The 19,315-nt window shown below is 41.6% G+C and overlaps 1 protein-coding gene across 5 annotated transcripts in view; it reads right to left on the bottom strand.

Moving 5' to 3' along the window:
• The window catches only part of PAK2 (p21 (RAC1) activated kinase 2), a 505,361-nt gene that overhangs the window by 237,650 nt on the left and 248,396 nt on the right, over positions 1 to 19,315 (bottom strand). For all 5 annotated transcript variants that reach the window (XM_053709811.1, XM_053709810.1, XM_053709809.1 and 2 more), the window contains one exon: positions 18,347 to 18,497. In XM_053709811.1, coding sequence (XP_053565786.1) covers positions 18,347 to 18,497 — 151 coding nt within the window. The remainder of the gene's footprint in view (positions 1 to 18,346; positions 18,498 to 19,315) is intronic.

Genomic DNA, 19,315 nt, shown 5'->3' with positions numbered 1-19,315 from the left:
ACCCTGGGTTCCCGCACACAACACTCCTAGAAAGAATGGGCACCAGGGACGATCCTCTACTCAAAGTTGTATTTGTAATTGGCGACTGAGTAGCAGTAAAAAGCAACCCTCCGCCCGACCCACCCGCAATGAGCTGTCAGGGTACCTGTGAAATAAAATTATGTGATACATCTGTAGTTTATTTAATCTAATATTTCATTTTTGGCTAATATCTAATTTGAGATGAATTGGTCTCACTATAGACCCAATCCCCTCTTGTTCTGAAACACAGATGTGTAGAACAAAAGAAATAGACACTTGTAAAACTCAAGATGTCACTTTGATAGAGGATCCCTTTTCTATGTATTAAAAGTTATCAGGTAATGACCCCATGTGGAGACAGACATACTGTCTATAATGACTTCTTTGAAGCTCAGGAAGACCGTAATTAACACAATGGCTTACTAGACCCCTCTTTGAAGATCTAATACACATTCTCATTTGGAAAGGCTGCTGACTCAAATGACAGCAAATTCTCAGATAAATGACTTGTGCCTAATTTTCATGTAGTTTAAGATACTCAAAAGAATATATATTCAGACACATATTCAATATGAACATATGAATCTGGGAGATTGTCTATGCCTAAGAAAGATAATATGGGACGTTGAAAGCCTAAGAATTAAGATTTGAAAATATCTTAACCTATGCATGGCTGTGTCAGTGGATTATTTCTGCATGGGCAATGATATCTTCAAAATCAATCATAAAAGGATTCAAAAAATGTTGCCTGTCAAATGCATTGGATGGTAGTGAAGATGATGTATTGTGGGAAGATCAGAGAGAAGTGGATCAGAAGAATGATGAAGAAAATAGTGAGAGTGATGTAAAAAGCATTGGAAGTAGTGAAGAAAACCTGAGCAAAAATACCGTTATTGGTGGAGAGACAGGCAGTGAAAGCGACTACAATTTCTTAAAAGGGATGACTTAAGAACATTTGATAATGCTGTTGATTGTTGTGCAGGGGAGAGGGTGGGGACTGTATTACAGTATAACTAAAAAAACAGAATTTATGCATACCTGATAAATTACTTTCTCTTGTGATGTATCGAGTCCACAGATTCATCCTTTACTTGTGGGATATTCTCCTTCCCAACAGGAAGTGGCAAAGAGAGCACACAGCAGAGCTGTCCATATAGCTCGCCCTCTAGCTCCACCCCCCAGTCATTCGACCGAAGGTTAGGAAGAAAAAGGAGAAACCATAGGGTGCAGTGGTGACTGTAGTTTAAACAAAAAAGCTACCTGACTTAATAGCCAGGGCGGGCCGTGGACTCGATACATCACAAGAGAAAGTAATTTATCAGGTAAGCATAAATTGCTAGGGAACTCCTTGTTCCCCCTTGATGATTGACGTAAGCTACAGTCGTGATGTTGTCCGACTGAAATCTGATGAATTTGGCCGCGGCTAGCTGAGGCCATGCCTGAAGCGCGTTGAATATCGCCCTCAGTAGCTTCTTCCCGAGACCATAAGCCCTGAGCTTTCAGGGAGTCCCAGACTGCACCCCAGTCCAACAGACTGGCGTCGGTCGATACGATGATCCACTCTGGTCTGCGGAAACATTCCCTGAGACAGGTGATCCTGAGACAACCACCAGAGAAGAGAATCTCTGGTCCAGCTGTATTTGAGGAGACAAATCTGCATAATCCCCATTCCACTGTTTGAGCATGCATAGTTGCAGTGGTCTGAGGTGTATCCGTGCAAAAGGGACTATGTCCATTGCCGCTACCATTAATCCGATTGTCTCCATGCACTGAGCTACAGATGGCCGAGGAATGGAATGAAGGGCTCGGCAAGTGGTTAAGAGTTTTAACTTTCTGACCTCCGTCAGAAATATTTTCATTTCTACCGAGTCTATCAGAGTTCCTAGGAAGGAAACTCTTGTGAGGGGGGAGAGAGAACTCTTTTTGATGTTCACCTTCCACCCGTGAGACTTCAGAAAGGCCAATACAATTTCCGCGTGAGACTTGGCTCTTTGGAAAGTCGACGCCTGAATTAAGATGTCGTCTAGATAAGGCGCCACTGCTATGCCCCGCGGTCTTAGAACCGCCAGGAGGGACCCTAGCACCTTTGTGAAAATTCTGGGAGCAGTGGCCAACCTGAAAGGAAGAGCCACAAACTGGTAATGCTTGTCCAGAAAGGCGAACCTGAGAAACTGGTGATGATCTTTGTGGATAGGAATATGCAGATACGCATCCTTTAAATCCACGGTGGTCATTTATTGACCCTCCTGGATCATTGGTAAGATTGTCCGAATGGTCTCCATCTTGAATGATGGGACTCTGAGGAATTTGTTTAGAATTTTGAGATCCAGGATTTCTGAAAGTTCCCTCTTTCTTGGGAACCACAAACAGGTTTGAGTAAAAACCCAGCCCCTGTTCCGCAATTGGGACTGGGCGGATCACTCCCATTGTATGTAGGTCTTCTACACAGCATAAGAACGCCTCTTTCTTTGTCTGGTCTGTAGACAGATGAGAAATGTGGAACCTTCCCCTGAAGGGGAGTCCTTGAATTCTAGAAGATATACCTGGGATACAATCTCTAAGGCCCAGGGATCGTGTACATCTCTTGCCCAGGCCTGAGCCAAGAGAGAGAGTCTGCCCCCTACTAGATCCGGTCCCGGATCTGGGGCTACCCCTACATGCCGTCTTGGAGGCAGCTGCAGGCTTCTTGGCCTGTTTACCCTTGTCCCAGCCCTGGTAAGGTTCCCAGGCTGACTTGGGTTGGGAAGCGGTACCCTCTTGCTTTGCAGCAGGGGAGGATGAAGCGAGACTGCTCCTGAAACGCCGAAATGAACAAAAATTATCTTGTTTGTTCTTTATCTTGAAGGTCTGAAATAATCTCTTTCAATTCAGGCCCGAAGAGGGTCTTTCCTTTGAAAGGGATGTTCAAAAGTTTGGATTTTGACGACACATCGGCCGACCAGGACTTTAGCCATAGCGCCCTGCGCGCTAAAATGGCGAAACCTGATTTCTTTGCCGCTAACTTGGCTAGTTGTAAAGCGGCATCTGTGATAAAAGAATTATCCAGCTTAAGAGCCTTAATTCTGTCCATAATATCCTCATATGAGGTCTCCGTCTGGAGCGCTTCTTCCAGCGCCTCGAACCAGAAAGCAGCTGCCATAGTTGTAGGTGCAATGGGTTGGAGAAGAAAACCTTGAACAAAAATTTTCTTAAGTAAACCCTCTAATTTTTTATCCATAGGGTCTTTGAAAGTACAACTTTCTTCAATTGGTATGGTTGTGCGTTTAGCAAGTGAAGAAATGGCCCCCTCCACCTTAGGGACCGCCTGTCACGAGTCCCGCATGGGGTCAGATATAGGGAACATTTTCTTAAAAACAGGAGGGGAAACGAAGGGAATACCTGGTCTATCCCACTCCCTAGTAACAATATCCGCAATCCTCTTAGGGACCGGAACACATCAGAGTAAACAGGAACTTCTAGGTACTTGTCCATTTTACACAATTTCTCTGGAACCACCATAGGGTCGCAGTCATCCAAAGTAACTAATACCTCCCTGAGCAATAAGCGGAGGTGTTCTAGTTTAAATTTAAAAGCCGACATATCTGAATCTGTCTGAGGAGAAACCTTTCCTGAATCGGAAATTTCTCCCTCAGACAGCATATCCCTCACCTCAACTTCAGAGCATTGTGAGGGTATATCGGATACGGCTACTAAAGCGTCAGAATGCTCAATATCTGTTCTTAAAACAGAGCTATCACGCTTTGCAGGTAACACAGGCAGTTTAGATAAGAACTCTGAGAGGGTATTATTCATAACTGCCGCCAAGTCTTGCAAGGTAAAAGAGGTAGACGCAACTTTTCGAAATTTTTACAGTATGTACCTAAAGCATTAGTAAGATTGCACCACTAGCAATAAAAACGATTAACCCCTTCATGCCCAAACCGGATAGACAGTAAGCCAAAAGACCGGTTGAAAAACGTTCAGCACCTTGCCACAGCTTTCTGCTGTGGTCCTACCTGCCCTTAGGAACCAGATTTGTGGGGAAAAAGCTTCTTATAGGCCCTCAAACTGCAGCCGGACCCTCCATGTGAAAGAGCCTGAACTTCTAGTCAAATATAACTGCGCATCTGAGGCACGAAATTAGGCCCCCCCGCCTCACTACGGCGCTTGTGAGGCCTAAAGAAACACTCCCGAGTGTTTTAATAATAGCCATGTGGGTAACAACCCCTGAAAGAAAACCAAAGGAACCTTCAAAGTGTCTCAAAAAAACGATATTTTCAATAAAAACCGTTTGCCAAGAAAGTAGTGTCAACCAGCATAAACCAGCCCTGTTATGTAAGCTTGAAATTCCATACTTAGTCTCTGAATACAGCTTACCCTTCCCTCATGGGGATATTATTAGTCTTTTCTAGCATTATTACAGTCTTGTCCAGTCATTTATTTCTAAACATACCTTATAGCAGCCTAACCTGCAAACCGTTCCCCCCAACTGAAGTTTTCTTGCACTCCTCAGTCCTTTGTGGGAACAGCAGTGGATTTTAGTTACAACATGCTAAAATCATCTTCCTCCCTGCAGAAATCTTCATCTCCTTTCTGCTAGAGAGTAAATAGTACACACCGGTACCATTTAAAATAAACTCTTGCTTGTAGAAAATAAAAACTACATTTTTTACACCACATTCACTTTACCCTTCCAATTGCTTAGAGCCGGCAAAGAGAATGACTGGGGGGTGGAGCTAGAGGGGGAGCTATATGGACAGCTCTGCTGTGTGCTCTCTTTGCCACTTCCTGTTGGGAAGGAGAATATCCCACAATTAAAGGATGAATCCGTGGACTTGATACATCTTACAAGAGAAATAGTTTTTAATATTTCTGTGAGTATATAACATATGCTGTCACAAGCAGGACAAACTGCATAATTGATACCAAAAGTGTTAAAAACTCTAGTATGTGTGTTCCTATTCATTACATAAAATACGGTTTTATTGTTCAACTAATGTGTATATATATATATATATATATATATATATATATATATATATATATATATATATATATATATATATATATATATATATATATATATATATATATATATATATATATATATATATATATATATATATATATAGCGGCACTCACTGGTCTTTCCAAAGTGTACTTTAATATAACAAAGTGACGTTTTGGGGGGACACTCCTCAGACAAGCGAACACAAACTGCACACATTCATTTAAGTGTAATAAGCCCCTCCCAGTGAAGTGAAAATTGCACCAAAACCGTAGTCATGGCAACAATCCTAAGCCAATAGTGTCTGATCATAAACAATTTTGTAAACATAATCACAATGTTAAGATAATATAAATAGTGAACTTCTCAATTAAATCCATGTGATAATAATCATAATAGTAATGTGGCCCACATCTAATATGTAGGAGACTGACTAAATCACAAATATCTTGTATAAACATCGCTGAATAAGTAACAAACACCATCCTTTGTCTCTTTAAGAGAACTACAGAGCACTCTAGAGTACATAGACTGTATAGAGTATTGAGCATGCATTGTGTTTTCTTTCCCCTGAGCATAATAGTGACCGGACATATGATAGAATGCATTGTATTCCTTTAACAACCTTGAGATTTATATAGCTTTGAGAGGTGTACACTACCCCATACATGTTTAGTCGCTACATTAGGTGAATAGTATTACTTTGTGATCTGCTTTATTGCATACTAACAATTCTTTAGCTGCTATATTTGTGTACACCACTAGGGGCAGATGGACTCTGTGTAATCAGCGTTTGGCTTCTCAGCTGTTTTTCTAGGCAGTGTTTGCATTTTGAATCTGCACACAAGGCATGTTGAGAGGCTGCACGCTGGGGACAGACAGACCATCCAGCTGTAATGCTGTTCACTATGAGGATTTTAAAGGAACAACTTTGTCTTGCTGCCCTTGTATTTGTTTAGTTATCCCCTATGTGCATATATTGTCCAATATGGTTATTCTCTGTGTGATCAGCTTTTGGCTTCTCAGCTGTTTTTCTGGGCAGTGTTTGAATTTTGAATCTGCACACAAGGCATGTTGAGAGGCTGCACGCTGGGGACAGGTAGACATTCAGCTGTAATGCTGTTCACTATGAGGATTTTAAAAAGGTACAACTCTGTTTTGCTGCTCTGGTATTTATTTAGTTATCCCCTATGTACATACATTGTCTAACATGGTTATTCTAAACTCCTGTGAAGTGTGTTTGTTTTGTCCTAATATGCTCCAGTATTGTATCAGGAGGGATGTTAGCTAGCTAGCTAGGATGGTGTTTGTTACTTATTCAGCGATGTTTATACAAGATATTTGTGATTTAGTCACAGTCTCCTACATATTAGATGTGGGCCACATTACTATTATGATTATTATCACATGGATTTAATTGAGAAGTTCACTATTTATATTATCTTAACATTGTGATTGTGTTTACAATATTGTTTATGATCTGACACTATTGGCTTGGAATTGTTGCCATGACTACGGTTTTGGGGCAATTTTCACTTCACTGGGAGGGGCTTATTACACTTAAATGAATGTGTGCAGTTTGTGTTTTCTTGTCTGAGGAGCTCGTCTGCTTGTCACTTTGTTATATTAAAGTACACTTTGGAAAGACCAGTGAGTGCCGCCTCTTATCTATTATATTCAACCGTTGGCACCCTGGCGTTTGCTGTTGTGGTGAGAGGGCACTTTTTAGAATTATATTATAACTATTGTAGCACCCACAGATATTAGATTGCCTCTTTTTCAGTGAGGATTTCCTCATTAGTACATGTCAAGATCTTTTTTTAATTTCTGCACCTAACTCCACATTATTGAGCATGCATCCTTTTTGCACATGAGGAAGAGATATATTGCAGCAAGGAATCTAAACTATTTTTCTGACCTTACTAAAATTAAAGAAAAAGGAATTAGATCTTAAACTCAATGGTATCTATTTATCAGACTATTACCGCAAGAAACTAATACCTCGTGGATTCCGTATTAGGAACATACCAACTATTGGAAGAGGCAGCATTGATTTCTGTAAAAAAAGGTGTGCCATTTTAAATAAATGCTCCTTAGATCTGATATTATTGGTCACTGAGGAAATCAGAGTACAGTTGGATAAAATCAAAACTTGACATCCAGGAGTATGAAAACACCAATAACTCTAAATTAGAGTTGGATACTAGTACGGACTGGCTTAATCAATTACAGAAAACAGATTACCAATTATAAAGTGGCTCCGATATCCTTTAATAATAAGAAATTGGCCACGGTCACTGAAGATTACAGGGAGAAGTCTGTATACAGGTGGATTTCAGGTGGCAAAGGGGGCACTAGATCTTATATGCCCAGAAGACAGACGTCCAAGACAGTACACCAGAAGGAATTTACAAACAGTTGACACTAGTTCTGGCACTGATTCTGACACACCGCCTGGCACACAGGTACCTATACCCTCACCAGCATATAGAGGCAATAGACAACAGCAAAATTTTTTAGGGGTGACCAATCGGTCAGGAGGGAGAGGAAGAGGCGGCCACATCCACGAAGGGGTGGTCAGGGGGAGACCTCAATTCCCCCACCTACCCCAATAATGGAAGCATTAGAGGACAACAGTTTGGTCATTAACATCAGTGACCGCAAGCTCACAGACCCAGAGATAAGACTTCTGAATAGGGGACTGAACTTTATACCTACTAAACGCAGTGACCCTTTTGAAACATGGATTGACCAGCAGAAGTTTCAAAGAAACTTGAGGCTAAAGGAACACGTTAGTCATAACTGTAGCCTTGGTACAGATTTACCATTTAGGAAGATCAGTAAATTTGACCCCATCAGCTATAATTCAAGTATCAAGACCTACTCCCGCCTGATTGGCGATGATGCCAACAATACATTGACATCTAAATATAAGAATAATCTGAGAACGGAGGAGGTCCGAGCAATCAAATCATTAGCCATTGACCCTCAAATCATCATCCGCTCAGCGGACAAAGGTGGTGCCACGGTCGTGATGAACTATGAGTACTACAAGGGGGAGATTATTCAGCAACTGAATGATATATCCACATATCTCCCACTGCCAAGAAACCCTATGAAAGAATTCCATAAAGAGATTAGAACTGTGGTACTCGAAGGGATGGCACAAGGTTTCATTGAAGACAAGATTGCGAACTTCCTGTTGGTTGACTACCCAAAGTGCCCAATTCTATACACACTCCCTAAGGTGCATAAGAACTTGACGCACCCACCGGGCAGACCCATCGTTTCAGCCAGGGATTCCATTACATCACCTCTCTTTCAATTTGTGGATTTCTTCCTGCAACCTATTGTTAAAAATATGAGATTGTATGTCTGGGATTAAACGGACCTCATACAGAAGTTAAAGGGTCTTAAAATGGAAGAAGAAAACTGGGTACTGGTTACAGCAGACGTAACCAGTCTATATACAATCATACCACAATAAGATGGCATCAAGATGGTAGCGAGAGGATTGAGCAGATACCCCTATGTAGGACCACCTATGACATTCCTGTTGCAAGTACTGGAATTAAGTCTACGGCTTAACTACTTTAAATTTGAAGAGACCTATTACAGCCAAATCAAGGGGACTGCTATGGGGTCTAACGTGGCCCCCTCCTTTGCCAACCTCTACATGTAACAGTATGAGGAAGAAATTATGCACGTGTATCACAAAAAGGAGGTGGTCATGTACCAACGGTATATTGATGACCTCTTTCTGATTTGGGCAGGACCCATCGAGACAGCAGAGAAGTGGTTCAAGGACCTGAATGACCAAGAACATCCAATCCAATTCAAGATAAATGTGAGTAAGGAGAAAGTAGAATTCCTTGAACTCTGTATCTTTAGGGATAAAGAACAAGTAGGTACCACATTATACCGCAAACCAACCGATAGGTATTCGGTCCTACATGCACAGAGCTGTTACCCTTCCTCTTTATTAAAGGCTATACCACAGGGCCAAATGGCCAGAGTCCATCGCAACAACAGTGATATACTGAAGAGAAATCTACAATTACAAGATATGGCAGCGAGGTTCATAGCCAGAGGATACAAATGGGAACATCTACTTGAATGTATTAATGCACAAAATAGCCCCAAGGTGGTGGAAGAGAAGGATTCCCACAATCGGATGACATTTGTCACAAAATACTGTCCGGATACTAAGAACATTGGACATAGCATTAGGAATCACTGGCATATCATCAAAAGTGACCCGAATCTACCATTCCAGGATTGGGACAGCCCAAGAGAGGGATTTAAGAGAAACCGGAACCTGAGAGACCAATTGGTTCTGACAGATCCTAAACACTGTTATATGAAGTCTGCATGGTTAGAGGGCACCAAAAGAGGGTGCTTTCGTTGTATTGGCTGCACAACATGTAATGCCATGATTCCAGGCTCCACCTTAAATCATCCCGAGACCAACCGGAGATTTCAAATACAACATTATCTAACGTGTACCACCCCATTTGTGATATACATGATTATCTGTCCGTGTTGGCTTTTCTATATTGGTAAAACGGGAGATGATGCCCGCACAGGTATGGCCAATCACAGGTCTTCTATTAGAGCTGCAATTAAAAATGGGAAAAGTGATCAACCTGTGGCCCATCATTTTGTCACCAAGGGACATACTGTGCAGGATATCAGGTTTAAGTTAATAGATCACCTGTATCTGTCTTATCGAGGGGTGGCGACAGACATCGGAGACTACTGCAAATTGAGTCTAAGTGGATTTTCACCTTGAACACAGAACGCCCAAATGGACTGAACGTCAGTTTGGACTGGCACTGCTATCTATAAAAGAGATCCGGATTGTATACCAAATGAAGTGGATTAATTTTTGGAGACTCATGGGGACATATAACATACATATGTCATCCCCCTGTCTGTGCAAATATTGCATATATATTTTTGACATTTTTGCATTTTTTCTTTCATTTTTTCTATTTTATAATTTTTTGTAATCTTACAACTTTTTGATATTTGCAAAACATGTTTTAGAGTTTGATGAGAGTCCAATATTCCATACGATTTGAGAGCCACTTTTCCATTTAAAGCTGTAGTACCTTATATTTGGCATCTCAGGGATTCTTTATCCCTTTAGGAGATCCATGTAAATCCTCTTAGATGTCCTCATGCATTTATGTTTTATAGTAGTATCTATTAATTCTCTGGGATCCTTTGTCTCTTTAAGAGAACTACAGAGCACTCTAGAGTACATAGAGTGTATAAAGTATTGAGCACGCATTGTGTTTTCTTTCCCCAAAGCATAATAGTGACCGGACATATGATAGAGTAATTTCCATTTTGGTCATATATAGCAACTCTATATGTTATATATGCTTAGCTTATTGTTATGATCGATACTGAATAGCAAGTTTGGCAAGTATTGCAAGCAGTTATGAGACCCCTGTCATATTAATAACATTGACAGTGGCTCTGGATGAAACATTCACATTATGTTGGGTTATGTTTTACACTCATGCATTGTGTTCCTTTAACAACCTTGAGATTTATATAGCTTTGAGAGGTGTACACTACCCCATACATGTTTAGTCGCTACATTAGGTGAATAGTATTCCTTTGTAATCTGCTTTATTGCATACCAACAATTCTTTAGCTGCTATATTTGTGTACACCACTAGGGGCAGATGGACTCTGTGTAATCAGCGTTTGGCTTCTCAGCTGTTTTTCTAGGCAGTGTTTGCATTTTGAATCTGCACACAAGGCATGTTGAGAGGCTACACGCTGGGGACAGGCAGACATCCAGCTGTAATGCTGTTCACTATGAGGATTTTAAAGGTACAACTTTGTCTTGCTGCCCTTGTATTTGTATTTGTTTAGTTATCCCCTATGTGCATATATTGTCCAATATGGTTATTCGCTGTGTAATCAGCGTTTGGCTTCTCAGCTGTTTTTCTGGGCAGTGTTTGAATTTTGAATCTGCACACAAGGTATGTTGAGAGGCTGCACGCTGGGGACAGGTAGACATTCAGCTGTAATGCGGTTCACTATTTTTACTTCACTGGGAGGGGCTTATTACACTTAAATGAATGTGTGAAGTTTGTATTTGCTTGTCTGAGGAAGGGGATTGTGTCCCCGAAACGTCACTTTGTTATATTAAAGTACACTTTGGAAAGACCAGTGTCCAGTGAGTGCCGCCTCTTATTTATTATATTCAACCGTTGGCACCCTGGCGTTTGCTGTTGTGGTGAGAGTGCTCTTTTTTGAATTATAATTATATATATATATATGCAAATCCCTGTTGGGTGGGTGTTTCATATACATGTATATGGGTAACGTGTCCCTTTAAGACATTAGTATTCAACACCTGGGAGTCTGATGGGTACAGCCTTTAATTTCCTGCAGGTTTTCAACAAGATTTATACTAATAAATCAGTTTCTTTACAGCTCACATAGTATTTAATCACGTCACCTTTAGGAGTTTTAAAACTTTTTTTATTAAATATAAACCCTCTTTACCGCTCTAATCTTCTGGTAGCAAAGTATTCAGGCAACAGTGGGGTTAATACCAAAGCTCCCTTTATAATTGCTGTATACAACCTCTAGGTCTTACAAATAGGTTTCTTGTAAAAATTCAAATGAAATGAAATCAAGTGGCTACCTGGAGTAAATCATGTATCACCTAAGAAACTGCTAAAGTTGAGTAGAATGTACTTTCAACACATATTTTTATATATATATATATTTATTTTTTTATTTATTTTAAAAAAAACAGAATTTATGTTTACCTGATAAATTTCTTTCTCCAACGGTGTGTCCGGTCCACGGCGTCATCCTTACTTGTGGGATATTCTCTTCCCCAACAGGAAATGGCAAAGAGCCCAGCAAAGCTGGTCACATGATCCCTCCTAGGCTCCGCCTACCCCAGTCATTCGACCGACGTTAAGGAGGAATATTTGCATAGGAGAAACCATATGGTACCGTGGTGACTGTAGTTAAAGAAAATAAAATATCAGACCTGATTAAAAAAACCAGGGCGGGCCGTGGACCGGACACACCGTTGGAGAAAGAAATTTATCAGGTAAACATAAATTCTGTTTTCTCCAACATAGGTGTGTCCGGTCCACGGCGTCATCCTTACTTGTGGGAACCAATACCAAAGCTTTAGGACACGGATGAAGGGAGGGAGCAAATCAGGTCACCTAAATGGAAGGCACCACGGCTTGCAAAACCTTTCTCCCAAAAATAGCCTCAGAAGAAGCAAAAGTATCAAACTTGTAAAATTTGGTAAAAGTGTGCAGTGAAGACCAAGTCGCTGCCCTACATATCTGATCAACAGAAGCCTCGTTCTTGAAGGCCCATGTGGAAGCCACAGCCCTAGTGGAATGAGCTGTGATTCTTTCGGGAGGCTGCCGTCCGGCAGTCTCGTAAGCCAATCTGATGATGCTTTTAATCCAAAAAGAGAGAGAGGTAGAAGTTGCTTTTTGACCTCTCCTTTTACCTGAATAAACAACAAACAAGGAAGATGTTTGTCTAAAATCCTTTGTAGCATCTAAATAGAATTTTAGAGCGCGAACAACATCCAAATTGTGCAACAAACGTTCCTTCTTTGAAACTGGTTTTGGACACAGAGAAGGTACGATAATCTCCTGGTTAATGTTTTTGTTAGAAACAACTTTTGGAAGAAAACCAGGTTTAGTACGTAAAACCACCTTATCTGCATGGAACACCAGATAAGGAGGAGAACACTGCAGAGCAGATAATTCTGAGACTCTTCTAGCAGAAGAAATCGCAACTAAAAACAAAACTTTCCAAGATAATAACTTAATATCAACGGAATGTAAGGGTTCAAACGGAACCCCCTGAAGAACTGAAAGAACTAAATTGAGACTCCAAGGAGGAGTCAAAGGTTTGTAAACAGGCTTGATTCTAACCAGAGCCTGAACAAAGGCTTGAACATCTGGCACAGCTGCCAGCTTTTTGTGAAGTAATACCGACAAGGCAGAAATCTGTCCCTTCAGGGAACTTGCAGATAATCCTTTTTCCAATCCTTCTTGAAGGAAGGATAGAATCCTAGGAATCTTAACCTTGTCCCAAGGGAATCCTTTAGATTCACACCAACAGATATATTTTTTCCAAATTTTGTGGTAAATCTTTCTAGTCACAGGCTTTCTGGCCTGAACAAGAGTATCGATAACAGAATCTGAGAATCCTCGCTTCGATAAAATCAAGCGTTCAATCTCCAAGCAGTCAGCTGGAGTGAAACCAGATTCGGATGTTCGAACGGACCCTGAACAAGAAGGTCTCGTCTCAAAGGTAGCTTCCAAGGTGGAGCCGATGACATATTCACCAGATCTGCATACCAAGTCCTGCGTGGCCACGCAGGAGCTATCAAGATCACCGACGCCCTCTCCTGCTTGATCCTGGCTATCAGCCTGGGGATGAGAGGAAATGGCGGGAACACATAAGCTAGTTTGAAGGTCCAAGGTGCTACTAGTGCATCCACTAGAGCCGCCTTGGGATCCCTGGATCTGGCCCCGTAGCAAGGAACTTTGAAGTTCTGACGAGAGGCCATCAGATCCATGTCTGGAATGCCCCACAGGTGAGTGACTTGGGCAAAGATTTCCGGATGGAGTTCCCACTCCCCCGGATGCAATGTCTGCCGACTCAGAAAATCCGCTTCCCAATTTTCCACTCCTGGGATGTGGATAGCAGACAGGTGGCAGGAGTGAGACTCCGCCCAAAGAATAATTTTGGTTACTTCTTCCATCGCTAGGGAACTCCTTGTTCCCCCCTGATGGTTGATGTACGCAACAGTCGTCATGTTGTCTGATTGAAACCGTATGAACCTGGTCCTCGCAAGCTGGGGCCAGGCCTGGAGAGCATTGAATATCGCTCTCAGTTCCAGAATATTTATCGGTAGAAGAGATTCTTCCCGAGACCAAAGACCCTGAGCTTTCAGGGATCCCCAGACCGCGCCCCAGCCTATCAGACTGGCGTCGGTCGTGACAATGACCCACTCTGGTCTGTGGAACATCATCCCTTGAGACAGATTGTCCAGGGACAGCCACCAACGGAGTGAGTCTCTGGTTCTCTGATTTACTTGTATCTTCGTGACAAGTCTGTATAGTCCCCATTCCACTGACTGAGCATGCACAGTTGTAATGGTCTTAGATGAATGCGCGCAAAAGGAACTATGTCCATCGCCGCCACCATCAACCCGATCACTTCCATGCACTGAGCTATGGAAGGAAGAGGAACGGAATGAAGTATCCGACAAGAGTCCAGAAGCTTTGTTTTTCTGGCCTCTGTTAGAAAGATCCTCATTTCTAAGGAGTCTATAATTGTTCCCAAGAAGGGAACCCTTGTTGACGGGGATAGAGAACTCTTTTCCACGTTCACTTTCCAGCCGTGAGATCTGAGAAAGGCCAGGACAATGTCCGTGTGAGCCTTTGCTTGAGGAAGGGACGACGCTTGAATCAGAATGTCGTCCAGGTAAGGTACTACTGCAATGCCCCTTGGTCTTAGCACCGCTAGAAGGGACCCTAGTACCTTTGTGAAAATCCTTGGAGCAGTGGCTAATCCGAAAGGAAGCGCCACGAACTGGTAATGTTTGTCCAGGAATGCAAACCTTAGGAACCGATGATGTTCCTTGTGGATAGGAATATGTAGATACGCATCCTTTAAATCCACCGTGGTCATGAATTGACCTTCCTGGATGGAAGGAAGGATAGTTCGAATGGTTTCCATCTTGAACGATGGGACCTTGAGAAATTTGTTTAAGATCTTGAGATCTAGGATTGGTCTGAACGTTCCCTCTTTTTTGGGAACTATGAACAGATTGGAGTAGAACCCCATCCCTTGTTCTCTTAATGGAACAGGATGAATCACTCCCATTTTTAACAGGTCTTCTACACAATGTAAGAACGCCTGTCTTTTTATGTGGTCTGAAGACAACTGCGACCTGTGGAACCTCCCCCTTGGGGGAAGTCCCTTGAATTCCAGAAGATAACCCTGGGAGACTATTTCTAGCGCCCAAGGATCCAGAACATCTCTTGCCCAAGCCTGAGCGAAGAGAGAGAGTCTGCCCCCCACCAGATCCGGTCCCGGATCGGGGGCCAATATTTCATGCTGTCTTGGTAGCAGTGGCAGGTTTCTTGGCCTGCTTTCCCTTGTTCCAGCCTTGCATTGGTCTCCAAGCTGGCTTGGCCTGAGAAGTATTACCCTCTTGCTTAGAGGACGTAGCACCTTGGGCTGGTCCGTTTTTACGAAAGGGACGAAAATTAGGTCTATTTTTTGCCTTGAAAGGCCGATCCTGAGGAAGGGCGTGGCCCTTACCCCCAGTGATATCAGAGATAATCTCCTTCAAGTCAGGACCAAACAACGTTTTCCCCTTGAAAGGAATGTTTAGTAGCTTGTTCTTGGAAGACGCATCAGCCGACCAAGATTTCAACCAAAGCGCTCTGCGCGCCACAATAGCAAACCCAGAGTTCTTAGCCGCTAACTTAGCCAATTGCAAAGAGGCGTCTAGAGTGAAAGAATTAGCCAATTTGAGAGCATTGATTCTGTCCATAATCTCCTCATAAGGAGGAGAGTCACTATCGAGCACCTTAAGCAGTTCATCAAACCAGAAATATGCGGCAGTAGTGACAGGGACAATGCATGAAATGGGTTGTAGAAGGTAACCCTGCTGAACAAACATCTTTTTAAGCAAACCTTCTAATTTTTTATCCATAGGATCTTTGAAAGCACAACTATCCTCTATGGGAATAGTGGTGCGTTTGTTTAAAGTAGAAACCGCTCCCTCGACCTTGGGGACTGACTGCCATAAGTCCTTTCTGGGGTCGACCATAGGAAACAATTTTTTAAATATGGGGGGAGGGACGAAAGGAATACCGGGCCTTTCCCATTCTTTATTAACAATGTCCGCCACCCGCTTGGGTATAGGAAAAGCTTCTGGGAGCCCCGGCACCTCTAGGAACTTGTCCATTTTACATAGTTTCTCTGGGATGACTAAATTTTCACAATCATCCAGAGTGGATAATACCTCCTTAAGCAAAATGCGGAGATGTTCCAATTTAAATTTAAATGTAATCACATCAGATTCAGCCTGCTGAGAAATGTTCCCTAAATCAGTAATTTCTCCCTCAGACAAAACCTCCCTGGCCCCCTCAGATTGGGTTAGGGGCCCTTCAGAGATATTAATATCAGCGTCGTCATGCTCTTCAGTAACTAAAACAGAGCAGCCACGCTTACGCTGACAAGGGTTCATTTTGGCTAAAATGTTTTTGACAGAATTATCCATTACAGCCGTTAATTGTTGCATAGTAAGGAGTATTGGCGCGCTAGATGTACTAGGGGCCTCCTGAGTGGGCAAGACTCGTGTAGACGAAGGAGGGAATGATGCAGTACCATGCTTACTCCCCTCACTTGAGGAATCATCTTGGGCATCATTGTCATTATCACATAAATCACATTTATTTAAATGAATAGGAATTCTGGCTTCCCCACATTCAGAACACAGTCTATCTGGTAGTTCAGACATGTTAAACAGGCATAAACTTGATCAGAAAGTACAAAAAACGTTTTAAAATAAAACCGTTACTGTCACTTTAAATTTTAAACTGAACACACTTTATTACTGCAATTGCGAAAAAACATGAAGGAATTGTTCAAAATTCACCAAATTTTCACCACAGCGTCTTAAAGCCTTGAAAATATTGCACACCAATTTTGGAAGCTTTAACCCTTAAAATAACGGAACCGGAGCCGTTTTAAGCTTTAAACCCCTTTACAGTCCCTGGTATCTGCTTTGCTGAGACCCAACCAAACCCAAAGGGGAATACGATACCAAATGACGCCTTCAGAAGTCTTTTATAAGTATCAGAGCTCCTCTCACATGCGACTGCATGCCATGCCTCTCAAAAACAAGTGCGCAACACCGGCGCGAAAATGAGACTCTGCCTATGCTTTGGGAAAGCCCCTAAAGAATAAGGTGTCTAAAACAGTGCCTGCCGATATTATTATATCAAAATACCCAGATAAAATGATTCCTCAAGGCTAAATATGTGTTAATAATCAATCGATTTAGCCCAGAAAAAGTCTACAGTTTAAATAAGCCCTTGTGAAGCCCTTATTTACAATCGTAATAAACATGGCTTACCGGATCCCATAGGGAAAATGACAGCTTCCAGCATTACATCGTCTTGTTAGAATGTGTCATACCTCAAGCAGCAAGGGACTGCAAACTGTTCCCCCAACTGAAGTTAATTGCTCTCAACAGTCCTGTGTGGAACAGCCATGGATTTTAGTTACGGTTGCTAAAATCATTTTCCTCATACAAACAGAATTCTTCATCTCTTTTCTGTTTCTGAGTAAATAGTACGTACCAGCACTATTTGAAAATAACAAACTCTTGATTGAATAATGAAAAACTACAGTTAAACACTAAAAAACTCTAAGCCATCTCCGTGGAGATGTTGCCTGTACAACGGCAAAGAGAATGACTGGGGTAGGCGGAGCCTAGGAGGGATCATGTGACCAGCTTTGCTGGGCTCTTTGCCATTTCCTGTTGGGGAAGAGAATATCCCACAAGTAAGGATGACGCCGTGGACCGGACACACCTATGTTGGAGAAATATATATTTTTTTTTAATTTTTAGGTTGAGACTGGTGTTATGTGGCTAACATCTAGACCCTGTATTCCATGACTAGGGAGGGATACACACTTCGATCTCTGCAGATCTATTGGTTTAAGACCCACTAATGTCTTGACACCTTATCAAGGGCCTTATTGAACAACTAATGATTTTGTTTCCCTCTAGATAACTCATGTTATGGTTAACAAAATGATTACATTTTATACCTTTTCATATTTTCACATAGGGAACATTCATGGTTATTGTTCCCAGATTACTACTTATGCAATTTGCAGTCTACAGATTCTCTCCTTCCAATTATTACTTACTTTTCATTCCCTGCTAAAAGGGTATTACAAGATTTCTCATACCTAATTTTCATTATAATTTTATAAATGTAATGCGATATGATTTTGATTAAAAAATTAAATATAGACCCTGTAACTGTCTTCGGACAGTATTTATGTCCTGTATTAAGTTCAGTAAAATAACATTCATAGGTTTGAGTACAGTACTATAATGTACTGAATGCTTACTCAGTTTGTCCCTGCTTCGAGCAGGCTCATAGGCAATTTCCTGCTTGAGGTTTTAACCCCTTTTCAATAATGAAATATTTACATGATCCAACAAAATTTATCATGTTCCTATAAACAAACAGCCACCTACTACATAGAAAGTGCAGGCATTACCTGGGGCAGAGAAGCTGAGATATTTCTGCCTGGCCGTGTCCTTAGAATCATAGAATTTTAGCACATCGAGCACAGCCTGAGGATTCTTTTTCTGCTCAAGCTTAGTAATATTTGAGGTCTGCAGCAGACGTGCCCACTGTTCTGGCATTCCCTAAAACAGAATGAGTGGATCATGATATAAAGGTTTGCTAAACTATTAAAAAACAGTCTAAGCTTCTTAGAAATAAGGATACAAATTAAATGAACTAGCAATAAAATTATGGAAATAATTAATAAGGATACATTTCAAAATTACAAACATATTTTATTTTTTTCTCTTTAGAAAAGTACGGTTCATAGCATGGTCCTATGATACAAACCAAATTCATCAATTGCCTCCATAAAGAGATATCAGGCAGATCGTGTCTATCACAATCCATTGGGGAGAGTAATAAAAAAGTAAATGTATGCTTACCTGATAAATTAATTTCTTTTACGATATGACGAGTCCACAGCTTTCATCCTTACTTGTGGGATATTAACCTCCTGCTAACAGAAAGTGGCAAAGAGCACCACAGCAGAGCTGTATATATAGCCCCTCCCTTCCCCTCCACCTCCAGTCATTCGGCCGAAGGTTATAGGAAGAGAAAAGGAAAGGCTAAAAAGGTGCAGAGGTGACTGAAGTTTTCAAAAAATAAAATAAATCTGTCTTAAAATAACAGGGTGGGCCGTGGACTCGTCATATCGTAAAAGAAACAGAATTTATGTTTACCTGATAAATTTCTTTCTCCAACGGTGTGTCCGGTCCACGGCGTCATCCTTACTTGTGGGATATTCTCTTCCCCAACAGGAAATGGCAAAGAGCCCAGCAAAGCTGGTCACATGATCCCTCCTAGGCTCCGCCTACCCCAGTCATTCGACCGACGTTAAGGAGGAATATTTGCATAGGAGAAACCATATGGTACCGTGGTGACTGTAGTTAAAGAAAAT

Source organism: Bombina bombina, chromosome 4, assembly GCF_027579735.1.
Source record: "Bombina bombina isolate aBomBom1 chromosome 4, aBomBom1.pri, whole genome shotgun sequence".
NCBI classification, from domain to species: Eukaryota; Metazoa; Chordata; class Amphibia; order Anura; family Bombinatoridae; genus Bombina; species Bombina bombina.
The sequence above is the reverse complement of the archived record's forward strand: the minus strand, read 5'-3'. Positions and strand labels throughout refer to the sequence as shown.